The sequence below is a fragment of the Dendrobates tinctorius genome, unplaced genomic scaffold, assembly GCF_039654945.1.
Source record: "Dendrobates tinctorius isolate UK_male_01 unplaced genomic scaffold, ASM3965494v1 ptg000146l, whole genome shotgun sequence".
NCBI lineage: Eukaryota > Metazoa > Chordata > Amphibia > Anura > Dendrobatidae > Dendrobates > Dendrobates tinctorius.
Genome location: NW_027361813.1, coordinates 348513 through 365043, shown reverse-complemented (window position 1 = coordinate 365043; position 16531 = coordinate 348513). Strand labels below are relative to the sequence as shown.

The following is a 16531-nucleotide window of genomic DNA, read 5'->3' as shown; positions in this document are numbered from 1 at the left end:
AAGGCCGAACTTTTAAATTCATATTTTGCATCTGTTTTCTCTCAGAAAGGAAATGTAACATCAACTGATCTTCACTCTCCTATTAAAGGGATAGAAGAATCCAGGCTATCTATAAACAGAAAGTTAGTGAGGGAATATTTAGCTAACATAAATGAATTCAAGTCTCCAGGTCCAGATGAATTACACCCCAGAGTACTGAAGGAGATAGCAGAAGAAATTTTTGAACCACTCTCCATAATCTTTGAAAATTCTTGGAGATCAGGAGAAGTCCCAAAAGACCGAAGAAGAGCAAATGTTCCTATCTTAAAAAAGGGGAAGAAGGTGAATCCAGGGAACTATAGGCCAGCGAGTCTGACTTCTATACCTGGCAGGAAAAATCTTTGAACAAATTAGTAAAAACAACATGTATGTAAGTACCTGGATAAGAATGAAGTGATTAAACAGAGTCAGCATGGGTTTGTAACTAATAAGTCTTGTCAGACTAACTTAATTTCCTTCTACGACCGAATCACTGACTGGGTGGATCAGGGAAATGCTGTAGATATAGTATATCTTGACTTCAGCAAAGTATTTGACAAAGTATCTCATACAATCCTTATTGAAAAAATGACTAAGTATGGAATGGACAAGGCAACTGTTAGGTGGATTCATAACTGGCTTAGTGATCGGACCCAAAGAGTGGTCGTAAATGGCAGCACATCCAGTTGGAAGAATGTGTCAAGTGGGGTGCCACAGGGCTCTGTCCTGGGCCCTGTATTGTTCAACATCTTTATCAATGATTTAGATGAAGGAATTGAGGGTAAACTGATTAAATTTGCTGATAACACAAAGTTAGGCGGATAGCTAATACTAGAGAAGAGAGAGAGAGGATTCAAAAAGATATAAATAAACTGGAGCAGTGGGCAGCAACTAATAGATTGTTTCTTAACAGGGAAAAATGCAAAGTACTACATCTGGGCAATAAAAATGAAAAAAGCATATACAGAATGGGAGGAATAGGGCTAAGCAACAGCACATGTGAAAAAGACTTGGGTATACTAATAGATCATAAACTAAAAAATTAAACATGACTAAAAAATGTGATGCAGCAGCAAAAAAGGAAAATACAATTCTGGGATGTATTAACAGAAGCATAAAGTCTAGATCACGTGAAGTCATTATCCCCCTCTACTCCTCTTTGGTCAGACCTCATCTGGAATACTGTGTCCAGTTTTGGGCGCCACATTTTAAAAAAAAAGACATCAACAAACTGGCGCAAGTTCAGAGATGAGCGACCAGAATGGTGACCGGTCTGCAAGCCGTGTCCTATGAGGAACGGTTGCAGGATTTGGGAATGTTTAGCTTGCAAAAAAAGAAGACTGAGAGGAGACTTAATAGCTGTCTACAAATATCTAAAGGGCTGTCACATTGTAGCAGGATCATCTTTATTCTCATTTGCACAAGGAAAGACTAGAAGCAATGGGATGAAATTGAATTGGAGAAGACACAGATTAGATATTAGAAGGCTGACAGTGAGGGTGATCAATGAGTGGAACAGGCTGCCACGAGAGGTGGTGAGTTCTCCTTCAATGGAAGTCTTCAGAGGCTGGACAGACATCTGACTGGGATGATTTAGTGAATCCTGCTTTGAGCAGGGGGTTGGACCAGATGACCCAGGAGGTCCCTTCCAACTCTACCATTCTATGATGTTATTGTGCCCACGGATCATCGCAATCTGGAATTCCTTAGATCTGCTAGATGTCTTTCTCCACGGCAGGATCATTAGTTTATTTTTGAACCAATTTAATTTTGTCATTTCGTACCGCCCAGGTTCACGTAATCGGAATCCCTACCTGAGACCCCGTCTAAGACCATCTTGTCTGATGCCAACTTTATTGGAGTCATTCAGAATAAGGACTTATGGAAGACCATTAAGGAGGCCTTTGATGCAGACCCATTTCTCGCCAACCCGACTGCTGATGTGAACTTAGTTCTTAAGAACGGTATGTGGGTCTGGGATCAACGTTTATACGTTCCGGAGGCCGTAAAGCTGCAGGTTCTCAAGTTTGTCCATGACTCTACGTTGGCTGGTCATCATGGGGTACAGAAGACACAGGAGTTCCTGAGCCTTTTCTTTTGGTGGCCTACCTGTCTGAAGGACATGAAGAGCTACGTTCTCTCGTGAGGTATGTGAACGTTTTAAGACTCCTCGTGTATCACCTACTGGATTGCTACAACCACTACCTGTCCCCTCTCGTACTTGGGGGGCTATTTCTATGGACTTTATAGTGGAATTGCCCACCTCTGGGGGAAAGAATTATATTCTGGTGGTGATAGATCATCTTACTAAAGCTGCCCACTTCATTCCGTGTACTGGTCTTCCCTCAGTCAAGGAGACTGTAGATTTGGTCATCCAGAATGTGTTCCGGCTGCATGGAGTTCCGGATGAAATCATCTCGGATCGGGGATTCTGTTCTGCGCTTTATGTTAATGATTGTCTATCTTCTGCGTATCATCCTCAGACTAATGGGCAGACGGAGTGGACTAATCAGGCTTTGGAACAGTTTCTTCGATGCTATATCAGCCATTCGCAGGACGACTGGTTGGAGTTGCTTCCGCTGGCAGAATTTTGTAACAACAACTCACAGAGTTCATCTACTATGGTAACATCCTTCTTTGCCAACCTGGGTTATCATCCCAGTATTCTTCCTAGATCCCCGATCGATGCACCGGTGCCTGCAGTTCATGAGGGGTTGGCTCCGATGAGACAGAATCTGGAAACCCTGAAGGAATCACTATCTACTGCACAGGAGAGTAATATAAGATCTGCCGATAGGTGTCGGAGGCCTGCACCTATGTCCAAGGTAGGGGACTCGGTGTGGCTATCCACAAAAAAAACTTGAGATTGAACGTTCTGTCACAGAAACTGGGACAAAAATTACCGTAATCGGCCTGTTCAAGATCTCTGGGATCGTGAGTTCCGTTGCCTGTTGTCTGAAGTTACCAAGGACCTTGAAGGTATATCCTGTGTTTCATGTCACGCCATTGAAAGCAGTGTCTCCAAATACTTTTCAGGGTGGTATTACGCCTCCTCAGCCTGTGTTGTTGGACGGACAAGAACAATTTGTCATATAGAAGACTCTGGACTCCAGGATCCGCAGGAATCAGCTGCAGTATCTTATCAAATGGCAAGAATATCCTTCTGAGAACTCTTGGGAGCCAGAGAGTAATATCTGTACTGCTCAAAAAACTACTCTGTTCCACCAGAAATATCCTGAAAAATATGGTCCTGGATCGTCCTGAGGCCGCTTCTGAGGTGGGGTTAATGTAAGGATTCTGGACTTTCCTTTGTGACTGTTTGCCCTTATTCAAAAGGGGGGGTCTTGTATCTCACCCTGTCATGGACTTAAGTCTGGGTAGTGTGCTCCTCTTTGCCTGACTATTTTGTTGCTGTTGGCTCTTGAGCTCCTGCCTGTCTACTGGTGGACTCCCTGCTGCTGCTGATTGCTACTGGGCGTTCCGCCTCTCCATGCTCTGCTGCCTAAGGTCCCCTCTACGTCTCCCTGATCCCTGCTATCTGGACTTCAAGTGAGGAGCTGTTTGCCTCTGGAACTGTTGTGGCCAGTAAGGAATCCTGACATCACCTTCGCCTCTTGGTCTGTGTTTGTGTGGGCTGCTGTGCTGGACTTGTGCGGGACGTTCAGCCCAAAAGATACATGTGGTGACCATCCTCTGTTAATGCTACTCCTGTGAATTGCTGGACTTCTACATCTAGGTGCCGTGTGCATTTTCACAGATATGATTGCTGGACTTTTACACATTAGTGCAGTGTGCGTGCTCATCCATAATATCACTGGACTTCCTCATTAAGGGCTGTGTGCTTCCTCTCGTATATACTGCTGGACTCTCACGTTTAGTGCCTAGTGCACACCTGCGTCATATTACAGTGGGAATGGTTCATATTTGTGGTCGTGCCCCGCTCTTCAGTTTCACTGGACATTACTATACTGTGCTATGTTTTCGTTACTATTGCAGGTAGTGCTGTTAGTTTTGCTTCACTTGCATCATTGTATATTGTGCTGTGTTTCCGTTACTATTGCAGAAAGTGCCCTGATAGTTTTGTTTCACTTCTTAATATACTTATTTACATCAGCTTTGGTCTCAGTCTCGTGTTATCCCACACAATCAGATTCCGTAGTACCCTTATAATTGTTACATCTATAGCCATAGAAATTAATATGGAGAGAAGTATGTGCCCCCCACATCCACCTCGGGGGCTTCTCTGTCCTCATCTCCATCCATAGACATTTATATGGAGAAAAATATGTGCCCCCCCACATCCACCTCCAGTCTGGAGATTATGCACCTGGGGAAATGGGGCCAGAGGTTATACATCTGGTGAGTAATAGGGCCGGAGGTTACACGTGGGGGGGCTGAGAGGATATACACTGGGGGAAGAGAAGCTAGAGGTTATGCACCCGATGGGCCAGGGATTAGCGGGGGCACAGGAGGTCGGATGTTATACATGGGGGGCAAGAGGCTGGAGATTATACACCGAGGGGGTGGGAGTTCTGGATGTTATACATGGGGGGTGAGGCCAGAGGACATACACTGAGGGGGTGGGGGTTCTGGATGTTATACATGGGGGGGAGGTCTTAGGACATACACTGATGGGGTGGGGGTTCTGGATGTTATATATGAGCGGTGAGGCCTTAGGACATACACCGAGGGGGTGGGGTGGTGGTTCTGGATGTTATACATAAGAGGTGAGGCCAGAGGACATAACCTGTGGGGGTGGGGGTTCTGGATGTTATACATAGAAAGTGAGGCCAGAGGACATACACCGAGAGGGTGGGGGTTCTGGATGTTATACATGGGGGGTTAGGCCTTAGGACATATACTGAGGGGTTGGGAGTTATGGATGTTACACATGGGGGTGAGGCCTTAGGACATACACCAAGAGGGTGGGGATTCTGGATGTTATACAATAGCGGTGAGGCCAGAGGACATACACTGAGGGGGTGGGGCGTTCTGGATGTTATACATGGGGGGTGAGGCCAGAGGACATACACTGAGGGGGTGGGGTGTTCTGGATGTTATACATGGGGGGTGAGGCCAGAGGACATATACTGAGGGGGTGGGGTGTTCTGGATGTTATACATGGGGGTGAGGCCAGAGGACATACACTTAGGGGGTGGAAGGTTCTGGATGATATACATGGGGGGGGTGAAGCCAGAGGACATACACTGAGGGGGTGGGGGGTTCTGGATGATATACATGGGGGGGGGTGAAGCCAGAGGGCATACACTGAGGGGGTGGGGTGTTCTGAATGATATACATGGGGGGTGAAGCCAGAGGACATACACTGAGGGGGTGGGGGATTCTGGATGTTATAAATGGGGGGACAAGATGCCAGAGATTATACACATGAGGGGTGGAGGTTGGAGTGGGGCAATGGGACTGAAGGAGAAACCAAAGTTCAGTGGTTGAGATGTACGAGCCAGGGGGCCTCCACATAGTGTCTGTGACACAATTCTTGCCCCAGCGCCTCTCACCTGGCAGTATAAGGTTCTCACACGTCCCGCTGACGACATCACACGTGTGTAGCATGTTGGAGCCCGGATCTCCGATGAGGACTCTGGAAAAATAGAATCTGTGTGAGGAGACTCCTGATAAAGTTCTACAAGTCAGACCAATAATCTGGGAAGTAAAGGAGCAGAGCGCAATGTCCTCTGTACACAGCTGATCCCCCAAATAAAGGAACCCACCAAGGCTCAGAGAGGGCGGACAGCGTCCGCAGGATGCAGAAGAGCGGGCGGACAGTGGCCGGAGGCCGCACGAGAGCGGGCGGACAGTGGCCAGAGGATGTAGGAGAGCAGGCGGACAGTGGCCAGAGGATGTAGGAGAGCAGGCGGACAGTGGCCAGAGGATGCAGGAGAGCAGGCGGACAGTGGCGGGAGGATGCAGGAGAGCAGGCGCACAGTGGCCGGAGGATGCAGGAGAGCAGGAGGACAGTGGTCGGAGGATGCAGGAGAGCAGGCGGACAGTGGCCGGAGGATGCAGGAGAGCAGGCGGACAGTGGCCGGAGGATGCAGGAGAGCAGGCGGACAGTGTCCGGAGGATGCAGGAGAGCAGGCGGACAGTGGCCGGAGGATGCAGGAGAGCAGGCGGACAGTAGCCGGAGGATGCAGGAGAGCAGGCGGACAGTGGCGGGAGGATGCAGGAGAGCAGGCGGACAGTGGCCGGAGGATGCAGGAGAGCAGGCGGACAGTGGCCGGAGGATGCAGGAGAGCAGGCGGACAGTGGTCGGAGGATGCAGGAGAGCAGGCGGACAGTGGTCGGAGGATGCAGGAGAGCAGGCGGACAGTGGCCGGAGGATGCAGGAGAGCAGGCGGACAGTGGCCGGAGGATGCAGGAGAGCAGGCGGACAGTGGCCGGAGGATGCAGGTGGACAGTGGCTGGAGGATGCAGGAGAACAGGCGGACAGTGGCGGGAGGATGCAGGAGAGCGGGCAGACAGTGTCCGGAGGATGCAGGAGAGCAGGGAGACAGTGGTGGGAGGATGCAGGAGAGCAGGCGGACAGTGGCGGGAGGATGCGGGAGAGCAGGCGGACAGTGTCCGGAGGATGCAGGAGAGCAGGCGGACAGTGGCCGGAGGATGTAGGAGAGCAGGCAGACAGTGGCGGGAGGATGCAGGAGAGCGGGCAGACAGTGGCCGGAGGAGGCAGGAGAGCAGGCGGACAGTGGCGGGAGGATGCAGGAGAGCAGGCGGACAGTGGCCGGAGGATGTAGGAGAGCAGGCAGACAGTGGCGGGAGGATGCAGGAGAGCGGGCAGACAGTGGCCGGAGGAGGCAGGAGAGCAGGCGGACAGTGGCGGGAGGATGCAGGAGAGCAGGCGGACAGTGGCCGGAGGATGCAGGATCGCGGGCGGACAGTGGCGGGAGGATGCAGGAAAGCAGGCAGACAGTGGCGGGAGTATGCTGGAGAGCAGGCGGACAGTGGCGGGAGGATGCAGGAGAGCAGGCGGACAGTGGCCGGAGGATGCAGGAGAGCAGGCGGACAGTGGCGGGAGGATGCAGGAGAGCAGGCGGACAGTGGTCGGAGGATGCAGGAGAGCAGGCGGACAGTGGCGGGAGGATGCAGGAGAGCAGGCGGAAGGTGGCCGGAGGATGCAGGAGAGCATGCGGACAGTGGTGGGAGGATGCAGGAGAGCAGGGAGACAGTGGCGGGAGGATGCAGGAGAGCAGGCGGACAGTGGCGGGAGGATGCAGGAGAGCAGGCAGACAGTGGCGGGAGGATGCAGGAGAGCGGGCGGACAGTGGCCGGAGGATGCAGGAGAGCAGGCGGACAGTGGTGGGAGGATGCAGGAGAGCAGGGAGACAGTGGCGGGAGGATGCAGGAGAGCAGGCGGACAGTGGCGGGAGGATGCAGGAGAGCAGGCGGACAGTGGTCGGAGGATGCAGGAGAGCATGCGGACAGTGGTGGGAGGATGCAGGAGAGCAGGGAGACAGTGGCGGGAGGATGCAGGAGAGCGGGCGGACAGTGGTCGGAGGATGCAGGAGAGCAGGCAGACAGTGGCGGGAGGATGCAGGAGAGCGGGCGGACAGTGGCCGGAGGATGCAGGAGAGCAGGCGGACAGTGGTGGGAGGATGCAGGAGAGCAGGGAGACAGTGGCGGGAGGATGCAGGAGAGCAGGCGGACAGTGGCGGGAGGATGCAGGAGAGCAGGCGGACAGTGGTCGGAGGATGCAGGAGAGCAGGCGGACAGTGGCGGGAGGATGCAGGAGAGCAGGCGGACAGTGGCCGGAGGATGCAGGAGAGCAGGCGGACAGTGGCGGGAGGATGCAGGAGAGCAGGCGGACAGTGGCGGGAGGATGCAGGAGAGCGGGCGGACAGTGGCGGGAGGATGCAGGAGAGCAGGGAGACAGTGGCGGGAGGATGCAGGAGAGCAGGCGGACAGTGGCGGGAGGATGCAGGAGAGCAGGGAGACAGTGGCGGGAGGATGCAGGAGAGCAGGCGGACAGTGGCGGGAGGATGCAGGAGAGCGGGCGGACAGTGGAGGGAGGATGCAGGAGAGCAGGCGGACAGTGGCCGGAGGATGCAGGAGAGCAGGCAGACAGTGGCGGGAGGATGCAGGAGAGCAGGCGGACAGTGGCGGGAGGATGCAGGAGAGCAGGCGGACAGTGGCGGGAGGATGCAGGAGAGCAGGCGGACAGTGGCGGGAGGATGCAGGAGAGCAGGCGGACAGTGTCCGGAGGATGCAGGAGAGCAGGCGCACAGTGGCCGGAGGATGTAGGAGAGCAGGCGCACAGTGGCCGGAGGATGTAGGAGAGCAGGCGGACAGTGGCGGGAGGATGCAGGAGAGCAGGCAGACAGTGGCGGGAGGATGCAGGAGAGCAGGCGGACAGTGTCTGGAGGATGCAGGAGAGCAGGCGCACAGTGGCCGGAGGATGCAGGAGAGCAGGCGGACAGTGTCCGGAGGATGCAGGAGAGCAGGCGGACAGTGTCCGGAGGATGCAGGAGAGCGGGCGGACAGTGGCCAGAGGATGTAGGAGAGCAGGCGCACAGTGGCCGGAGGATGTAGGAGAGCAGGCGGACAGTGGCGGGAGGATGCAGGAGAGCAGGCAGACAGTGGCGGGAGGATGCAGGAGAGCAGGCGGACAGTGTCCGGAGGATGCAGGAGAGCAGGCGCACAGTGGCCGGAGGATGTAGGAGAGCAGGCAGACAGTGGCGGGAGGATGCAGGAGAGCAGGCGGACAGTGTCCGGAGGATGCAGGAGAGCAGGCGCACAGTGGCCGGAGGATGCAGGAGAGCAGGCGGACAGTGGCGGGAGGATGCAGGAGAGCAGGCAGACAGTGGCGGGAGGATGCAGGAGAGCAGGCAGACAGTGGCCGGAGGATGCAGGAGAGCAGGCGGACAGTGGCGGGAGGATGCAGGAGAGCAGGCGGACAGTGTCCGGAGGATGCAGGAGAGCAGGCGGACAGTGGCGGGAGGATGCAGGAGAGCAGGCGGACAGTGGTGGGAGGATGCAGGAGAGCAGGCAGACAGTGTCCGGAGGATGCAGGAGAGCAGGCGGACAGTGGCGGGAGGATGCAGGAGAGCAGGCGGACAGTGGCCGGAGGATGCAGGAGAGCAGGCGGACAGTGGCCGGAGGATGCAGGAGAGCAGGCGGACAGTGGCCGGAGGATGCAGGAGAGCAGGCGGACAGTGGCCGGAGGATGCAGGAGAGCAGGCGGACAGTGGTCGGAGGATGCAGGAGAGCAGGCGGACAGTGGTCGGAGGATGCAGGAGAGCAGGAGGACAGTGGTCGGAGGATGCAGGAGAGCAGGCGGACAGTGGCCGGAGGATGCAGGAGAGCAGGCGGACAGTGTCCGGAGGATGCAGGAGAGCAGGCGGACAGTGGCCGGAGGATGCAGGAGAGCAGGCGGACAGTAGCCGGAGGATGCAGGAGAGCAGGCGGACAGTGGCGGGAGGATGCAGGAGAGCAGGCGGACAGTGGCCGGAGGATGCAGGAGAGCAGGCGGACAGTGGCCGGAGGATGCAGGAGAGCAGGCGGACAGTGGCCGGAGGATGCAGGAGAGCAGGCGGACAGTGGCCGGAGGATGCAGGAGAGCAGGCGGACAGTGGTCGGAGGATGCAGGAGAGCAGGCGGACAGTGGTCGGAGGATGCAGGAGAGCAGGCGGACAGTGGCCGGAGGATGCAGGAGAGCAGGCGGACAGTGGCCGGAGGATGCAGGAGAGCAGGCGGACAGTGGCTGGAGGATGCAGGAGAACAGGCGGACAGTGGCGGGAGGATGCAGGAGAGCGGGCAGACAGTGTCCGGAGGATGCAGGAGAGCAGGGAGACAGTGGTGGGAGGATGCAGGAGAGCAGGCGGACAGTGGCCGGAGGATGTAGGAGAGCAGGCAGACAGTGGCGGGAGGATGCAGGAGAGCGGGCAGACAGTGGCCGGAGGAGGCAGGAGAGCAGGCGGACAGTGGCGGGAGGATGCAGGAGAGCAGGCGGACAGTGGCCGGAGGATGCAGGAGAGCAGGCAGACAGTGGCGGGAGGATGCAGGAGAGCAGGCGGACAGTGGCGGGAGGATGCAGGAGAGCAGGCGGACAGTGGCGGGAGGATGCAGGAGAGCAGGCGGACAGTGGCGGGAGGATGCAGGAGAGCAGGCGGACAGTGTCCGGAGGATGCAGGAGAGCAGGCGCACAGTGGCCGGAGGATGCAGGAGAGCAGGCGCACAGTGGCCGGAGGATGTAGGAGAGCAGGCGGACAGTGGCGGGAGGATGCAGGAGAGCAGGCAGACAGTGGCGGGAGGATGCAGGAGAGCAGGCGGACAGTGTCTGGAGGATGCAGGAGAGCAGGCGCACAGTGGCCGGAGGATGCAGGAGAGCAGGCGGACAGTGTCCGGAGGATGCAGGAGAGCAGGCGGACAGTGTCCGGAGGATGCAGGAGAGCGGGCGGACAGTGGCCAGAGGATGTAGGAGAGCAGGCGCACAGTGGCCGGAGGATGTAGGAGAGCAGGCGGACAGTGGCGGGAGGATGCAGGAGAGCAGGCAGACAGTGGCGGGAGGATGCAGGAGAGCAGGCGGACAGTGTCCGGAGGATGCAGGAGAGCAGGCGCACAGTGGCCGGAGGATGTAGGAGAGCAGGCAGACAGTGGCGGGAGGATGCAGGAGAGCAGGCGGACAGTGTCCGGAGGATGCAGGAGAGCAGGCGCACAGTGGCCGGAGGATGCAGGAGAGCAGGCGGACAGTGGCGGGAGGATGCAGGAGAGCAGGCAGACAGTGGCGGGAGGATGCAGGAGAGCAGGCAGACAGTGGCCGGAGGATGCAGGAGAGCAGGCGGACAGTGGCGGGAGGATGCAGGAGAGCAGGCGGACAGTGTCCGGAGGATGCAGGAGAGCAGGCGGACAGTGGCGGGAGGATGCAGGAGAGCAGGCGGACAGTGGTGGGAGGATGCAGGAGAGCAGGCAGACAGTGTCCGGAGGATGCAGGAGAGCAGGCGGACAGTGGCGGGAGGATGCAGGAGAGCAGGCGGACAGTGGCCGGAGGATGCAGGAGAGCAGGCGGACAGTGGCCGGAGGATGCAGGAGAGCAGGCGGACAGTGGCCGGAGGATGCAGGAGAGCAGGCGGACAGTGGTCGGAGGATGCAGGAGAGCAGGCGGACAGTGGTCGGAGGATGCAGGAGAGCAGGAGGACAGTGGTCGGAGGATGCAGGAGAGCAGGCGGACAGTGGCCGGAGGATGCAGGAGAGCAGGCGGACAGTGTCCGGAGGATGCAGGAGAGCAGGCGGACAGTGGCCGGAGGATGCAGGAGAGCAGGCGGACAGTAGCCGGAGGATGCAGGAGAGCAGGCGGACAGTGGCGGGAGGATGCAGGAGAGCAGGCGGACAGTGGCCGGAGGATGCAGGAGAGCAGGCGGACAGTGGCCGGAGGATGCAGGAGAGCAGGCGGACAGTGGCCGGAGGATGCAGGAGAGCAGGCGGACAGTGGCCGGAGGATGCAGGAGAGCAGGCGGACAGTGGTCGGAGGATGCAGGAGAGCAGGCGGACAGTGGTCGGAGGATGCAGGAGAGCAGGCGGACAGTGGCCGGAGGATGCAGGAGAGCAGGCGGACAGTGGCCGGAGGATGCAGGAGAGCAGGCGGACAGTGGCTGGAGGATGCAGGAGAACAGGCGGACAGTGGCGGGAGGATGCAGGAGAGCGGGCAGACAGTGTCCGGAGGATGCAGGAGAGCAGGGAGACAGTGGTGGGAGGATGCAGGAGAGCAGGCGGACAGTGGCCGGAGGATGTAGGAGAGCAGGCAGACAGTGGCGGGAGGATGCAGGAGAGCGGGCAGACAGTGGCCGGAGGAGGCAGGAGAGCAGGCGGACAGTGGCGGGAGGATGCAGGAGAGCAGGCGGACAGTGGCCGGAGGATGCAGGATCGTGGGCGGACAGTGGCGGGAGGATGCAGGAAAGCAGGCAGACAGTGGTGGGAGGATGCGGGAGAGCGGGCGGACAGTGGCGGGAGGATGCAGGAGAGCAGGCGGACAGTGGCGGGAGGATGCAGGAGAGCAGGCGGACAGTGGCCGGAGGATGCAGGAGAGCAGGCGGACAGTGGCGGGAGGATGCAGGAGAGCAGGCGGACAGTGGTCGGAGGATGCAGGAGAGCAGGCGGACAGTGGCGGGAGGATGCAGGAGAGCAGGCAGAAGGTGGCCGGAGGATGCAGGAGAGCAGGCGGACAGTGGTGGGAGGATGCAGGAGAGCAGGGAGACAGTGGCGGGAGGATGCAGGAGAGCAGGCGGACAGTGGCGGGAGGATGCAGGAGAGCGGGCGGACAGTGGTCGGAGGATGCAGGAGAGCAGGCAGACAGTGGCGGGAGGATGCAGGAGAGCAGGCGGACAGTGGCCGGAGGATGCAGGAGAGCAGGCGGACAGTGGTGGGAGGATGCAGGAGAGCAGGGAGACAGTGGCGGGAGGATGCAGGAGAGCAGGCGGACAGTGGCGGGAGGATGCAGGAGAGCAGGCGGACAGTGGTCGGAGGATGCAGGAGAGCAGGCGGACAGTGGCGGGAGGATGCAGGAGAGCAGGCGGACAGTGGCCGGAGGATGCAGGAGAGCAGGCGGACAGTGGCGGGAGGATGCAGGAGAGCAGGCGGACAGTGGCGGGAGGATGCAGGAGAGCGGGCGGACAGTGGCGGGAGGATGCAGGAGAGCAGGGAGACAGTGGCGGGAGGATGCAGGAGAGCAGGCGGACAGTGGCGGGAGGATGCAGGAGAGCAGGGAGACAGTGGCGGGAGGATGCAGGAGAGCAGGCGGACAGTGGCGGGAGGATGCAGGAGAGCGGGCGGACAGTGGCGGGAGGATGCAGGAGAGCAGGCGGACAGTGGCGGGAGGATGCAGGAGAGCAGGCGGACAGTGGCGGGAGGATGCAGGAGAGCAGGCGGACAGTGGCGGGAGGATGCAGGAGAGCAGGCGGACAGTGGCTAGAGGCACCTTACACTTACTGCAGTCACTGTATACAGGATGCAATAGTTAGAAGTTTGTCTTTCTTACTTGTGTCCAGGACAATAAAACTTTCTGAAGAAGGAAATTATGGTCACAGTCCAGGTGCCAGAGACATGCGACGGTCCGGCTATGTATAACATGTCCCTGCTATAGAAGCAAACATCAGACAATGCGGAGACCTCACCTCTCTCCCACTGTGGAATTAAACTGCACCACTCTATATCCGAAAAGCTCTCCGACCTCAGCAGAAAACCGGCGATGTTCCAATACCTCCACATTGTAAGGGAAGGAGATGTCCACGTCTAGAAAAAAAACACCCATGGTAAGTAAAATGGTGTCACCATCGATATCATAGGAGAGCAAGATATAAACCTACCATCAAGAAGAGACAGCAACAAAAGAAGCCAGAAGTCCATGAGTCCTCGCTGGGTGAAGACCTGCAACATGAAAGCGGCCAACAAAGACCTGTGAGAAGAGCAGAAGTGACCGTGGGAAGAAAGCAATGTGCTGAGCCGTCATGAGATGACACCCGGCACAGGCTGGGTGAAGGCATAAGGTCACCTTATACTTGTGGTTACGAGGGGGCTGGGAGAGGAAGGAAGCCTTCACAGCATGAGATACTGAACGTTTCTTCATATTCTGCCACCTGAAAGCCAAAACTGATGGAATCCACCAGTATTACCGATTTTCAATGAATTCAGAGTCAACCAGAGTATTCTCTCTCAATGAAGGCCTCCAGAATCTTACCAACACGGTCCTGAGAAATGTTACCCTGCCAAAGACTGCGGCCCTCGTGGAAGCAGAATCTGACACCACCTCCGAACACAGTAATGGCCACAGAAGACAGGGCAACCTGCAGAAGACACCGCGCCAAGCTCTCTGCGCCAAGCTCTCCGCATCAAGCTCTGCGCCAAACTCTCCCTGCCAAGCTCAAAGATTTCATCATTTCATAACATGCAATGGGAAGTGTATACTCTGTGTTGTATTGTGTAGGATGGGTGTGTGTGACAAGTATTACTGGTCCAGTACTGATCCCGAGTTACATCCTGTAGATCTTTTATTATAAAAAACATAACAATAATAATAACAGAAACAAAACATCTCCCACCACTCTGACTTACTACTACAAAGATCCCGAAAGGGTACTGGCTCTGAAGAAAATCCTCTAAGGACTGTCTTATCTCCGCTTCTTCCAAGAGAGACGAATTGAGCCTCCAAAAGCCTCTTCCCATCTGGAGGGTCTCTGTAACACTCAGAGAATGGCAGGCACAGTACTAATTAAGGAACGTGCCTCTGACTGCTGAGCACCCATATGGATGTTAGAAGAAAATTCTGGTCAGTGCCATTCCCCCCCCCTTCTACCACTGCCCAGGTGATGCACTAATTGGGATGCCCAACTGACCAATGAGTTTAAAGGGGAAGGGCGTCCGGCCACACCTGCATGGGTTAAATTCAGGTGCAGGGGTCAGTAACTTCCTCTTTTCCCTGGCTGACCCATGGAAGCTGTTGTCCCACCGTCCCTCCCTTATATAGTCAACTCCGTTTTATATTGACATAAGAAATGCAAAAAAACAAAAACGATATTAAGTCACAGCGGAAGTTGTAGAGAGGGGCAAAGGCTCGTGACCGCTCACTGGCCGGCTCGCCTGTCGGTCGCAGACACGGCCTTCGGTGATGAGCCCGTTATCACATGTAAGTGCCCTTCTCTGCTTATGTAATGAATAAACTGTGACCGACCTGTTCACCCATCTAGGCCTGGCTGTGTCGTCATTACGGGACTGGTGGGAGGGGGGAAGGCACTGTAACACACGGCTCTCCGCAGTCAACAAAACTGAATAGTGGTCGGAGAACTCCACCGCAACAACAGACACTGCTGAAGAGACAGCCTCCTCCTTTAAATAAAACCTATCTATCCTGGACCTACAGTTACCTCTATGATATGTGAACCCCTCGTGGCCTGGGGTGTGCCAAATGTGGACATCCACCAGGCGAGCCTCACTAGCTATAAAATTAAGGGCAACGCTATCATAAGTCAGCTTGTCTCTGGAACCTCCTCTATCTCGGGGTCTCATGACAGTATTGAAGTCCCCTCCAAGGACAACCTGCCGACTTGTAAAAAGGAAGGGCTTGATCCTCACAAAGAGACACTTCCAGTCCCACTTAGATTGGGGGCCATAGATGTTAACGAGCGGGAGCTCTTGTCCCTTCATGAGGACATCTAAGATCAGGCACCTCCCCATTTCTTTTTTAAGTACGGCATATCAGGGAAAATAGTACAAACAGTTAGAAAAAAGTTACCTATTAAAAATCAGCATTTAGTTGAAGAGACGATAAGGGAAAAAGGGGGGGTGGGTTGGGAAGCAAGGGGAAGGGGGGTCATGGGGAAAAGGAGAAGATAGGGAATGGTGGAGGGAGTGCAAAAAACATTGGTTAGGTTGGGTTATCTCTATCAAACAAGGTGTCATGGGGGGAATTACCAACTATAAACAACAAAAGGGGAGGCACACATAATACCAGAACATATAGCCAAGCTAACAAATTCGCCAGGAGGTAAGTATATGAGGGCCAGAGACACATGGTCAATTATGGTGAGCAGAATTAATGATCGTGCAAATGGGACAATAAGGAGGCTTAGACTCACAGCGAGGACGGACATATACAAGTTATACTTGGATTATAACTATGTAATTGCTTCCGAGGAGCCCAAGTTTTGCTATATATTTCATTGGTGTGTGATTCCGAGCTGGTGAGTTCTTCCAGGCGGGAAATGTGATTCACTTTAGAGATCCATTCCTGGAAAGTGGGAGAGACTCGTCCCTCCAGTGCTTTCCTGTACTGATTAGTAAGGGGAGAAGGCCGTGTTTCAATGGTTTAAAGCTTTTGGATGGGCACGACAAAAGAGCTTCTACAGTCTGGAGATCAGAAGTAAGGAGCTGTAATTTTTTAAGTTCTCGATTAATATCCGACCAAAAGCCACTAAGCACAGAGCAGTTCAAAAGATGTGGGTGTGGTGACCCTTATGTGTAGGACATCTCTTCTGTGCAGGAGCCGCGACAGGAAGCAAAGAAGAGGACGTCATCGTTATAAGATGGGAGGCGCCGGACCGGACCGCAACACCCATCGGACCAAAACCGGACCCAGACCGCCCCTGGGTGAGTATAATATACCTCATTTTTCTTCTCTGTCAGGTTACATCGGGGGCTTATCTACAGCATTACAGAATGCATTACAGAATGCTGGAGATAAACCCCTGATGGCGGTGCCGGCAGCTGATAGTCGAAAAAATAGGTGACAGATTCCTTTAAGTAAAATTTTCGAAATTTGTTCCTCAGAGAAACTGATATTGAGTTCCGACTCCCAGGAGTAAATGAAGAAAGGTTTAAGTGTGGAAGAATGGGTGATAAGACGGGAGATAATCTTTAGACTTGGAGGTGGCAATTTAGTCAGCATGTCCAACCAGGACGAGCTAGATTTAGATGGTTGTTGTCTAAATTGACTAAGTGTCCGCCAAATGTGTTGTTGCTGGAGGAAGTTTTTGGGTTGAGCAAGGGCATTTCGACGCCAGTTGTTATTTTT

General features: G+C 55.4%; 1 protein-coding gene across 3 annotated transcripts in view; it reads right to left on the bottom strand.

Annotated features, from left to right (window-relative positions):
* LOC141049655 (integrin alpha-L-like) overlaps positions 1-13501 on the bottom strand; it is a 224562-nt gene extending 211061 nt beyond the window's left edge. For 2 of the 3 annotated variants that reach the window (XM_073546286.1, XM_073546288.1), the window contains exons 1-3: positions 13332-13501; positions 13140-13257; positions 5535-5617 (exon numbers count right to left, since the gene is read on the bottom strand). In XM_073546286.1, the coding sequence (XP_073402387.1) occupies positions 5535-5617; positions 13140-13257; positions 13332-13401 (271 nt within the window). In that variant the 5' untranslated portion in view covers positions 13402-13501. The remainder of the gene's footprint in view (positions 1-5534; positions 5618-13139; positions 13258-13331) is intronic. The other variant, XM_073546287.1, reaches the window with a different exon arrangement.
* Between the last annotated feature and the right edge of the window lie 3030 nt (positions 13502-16531).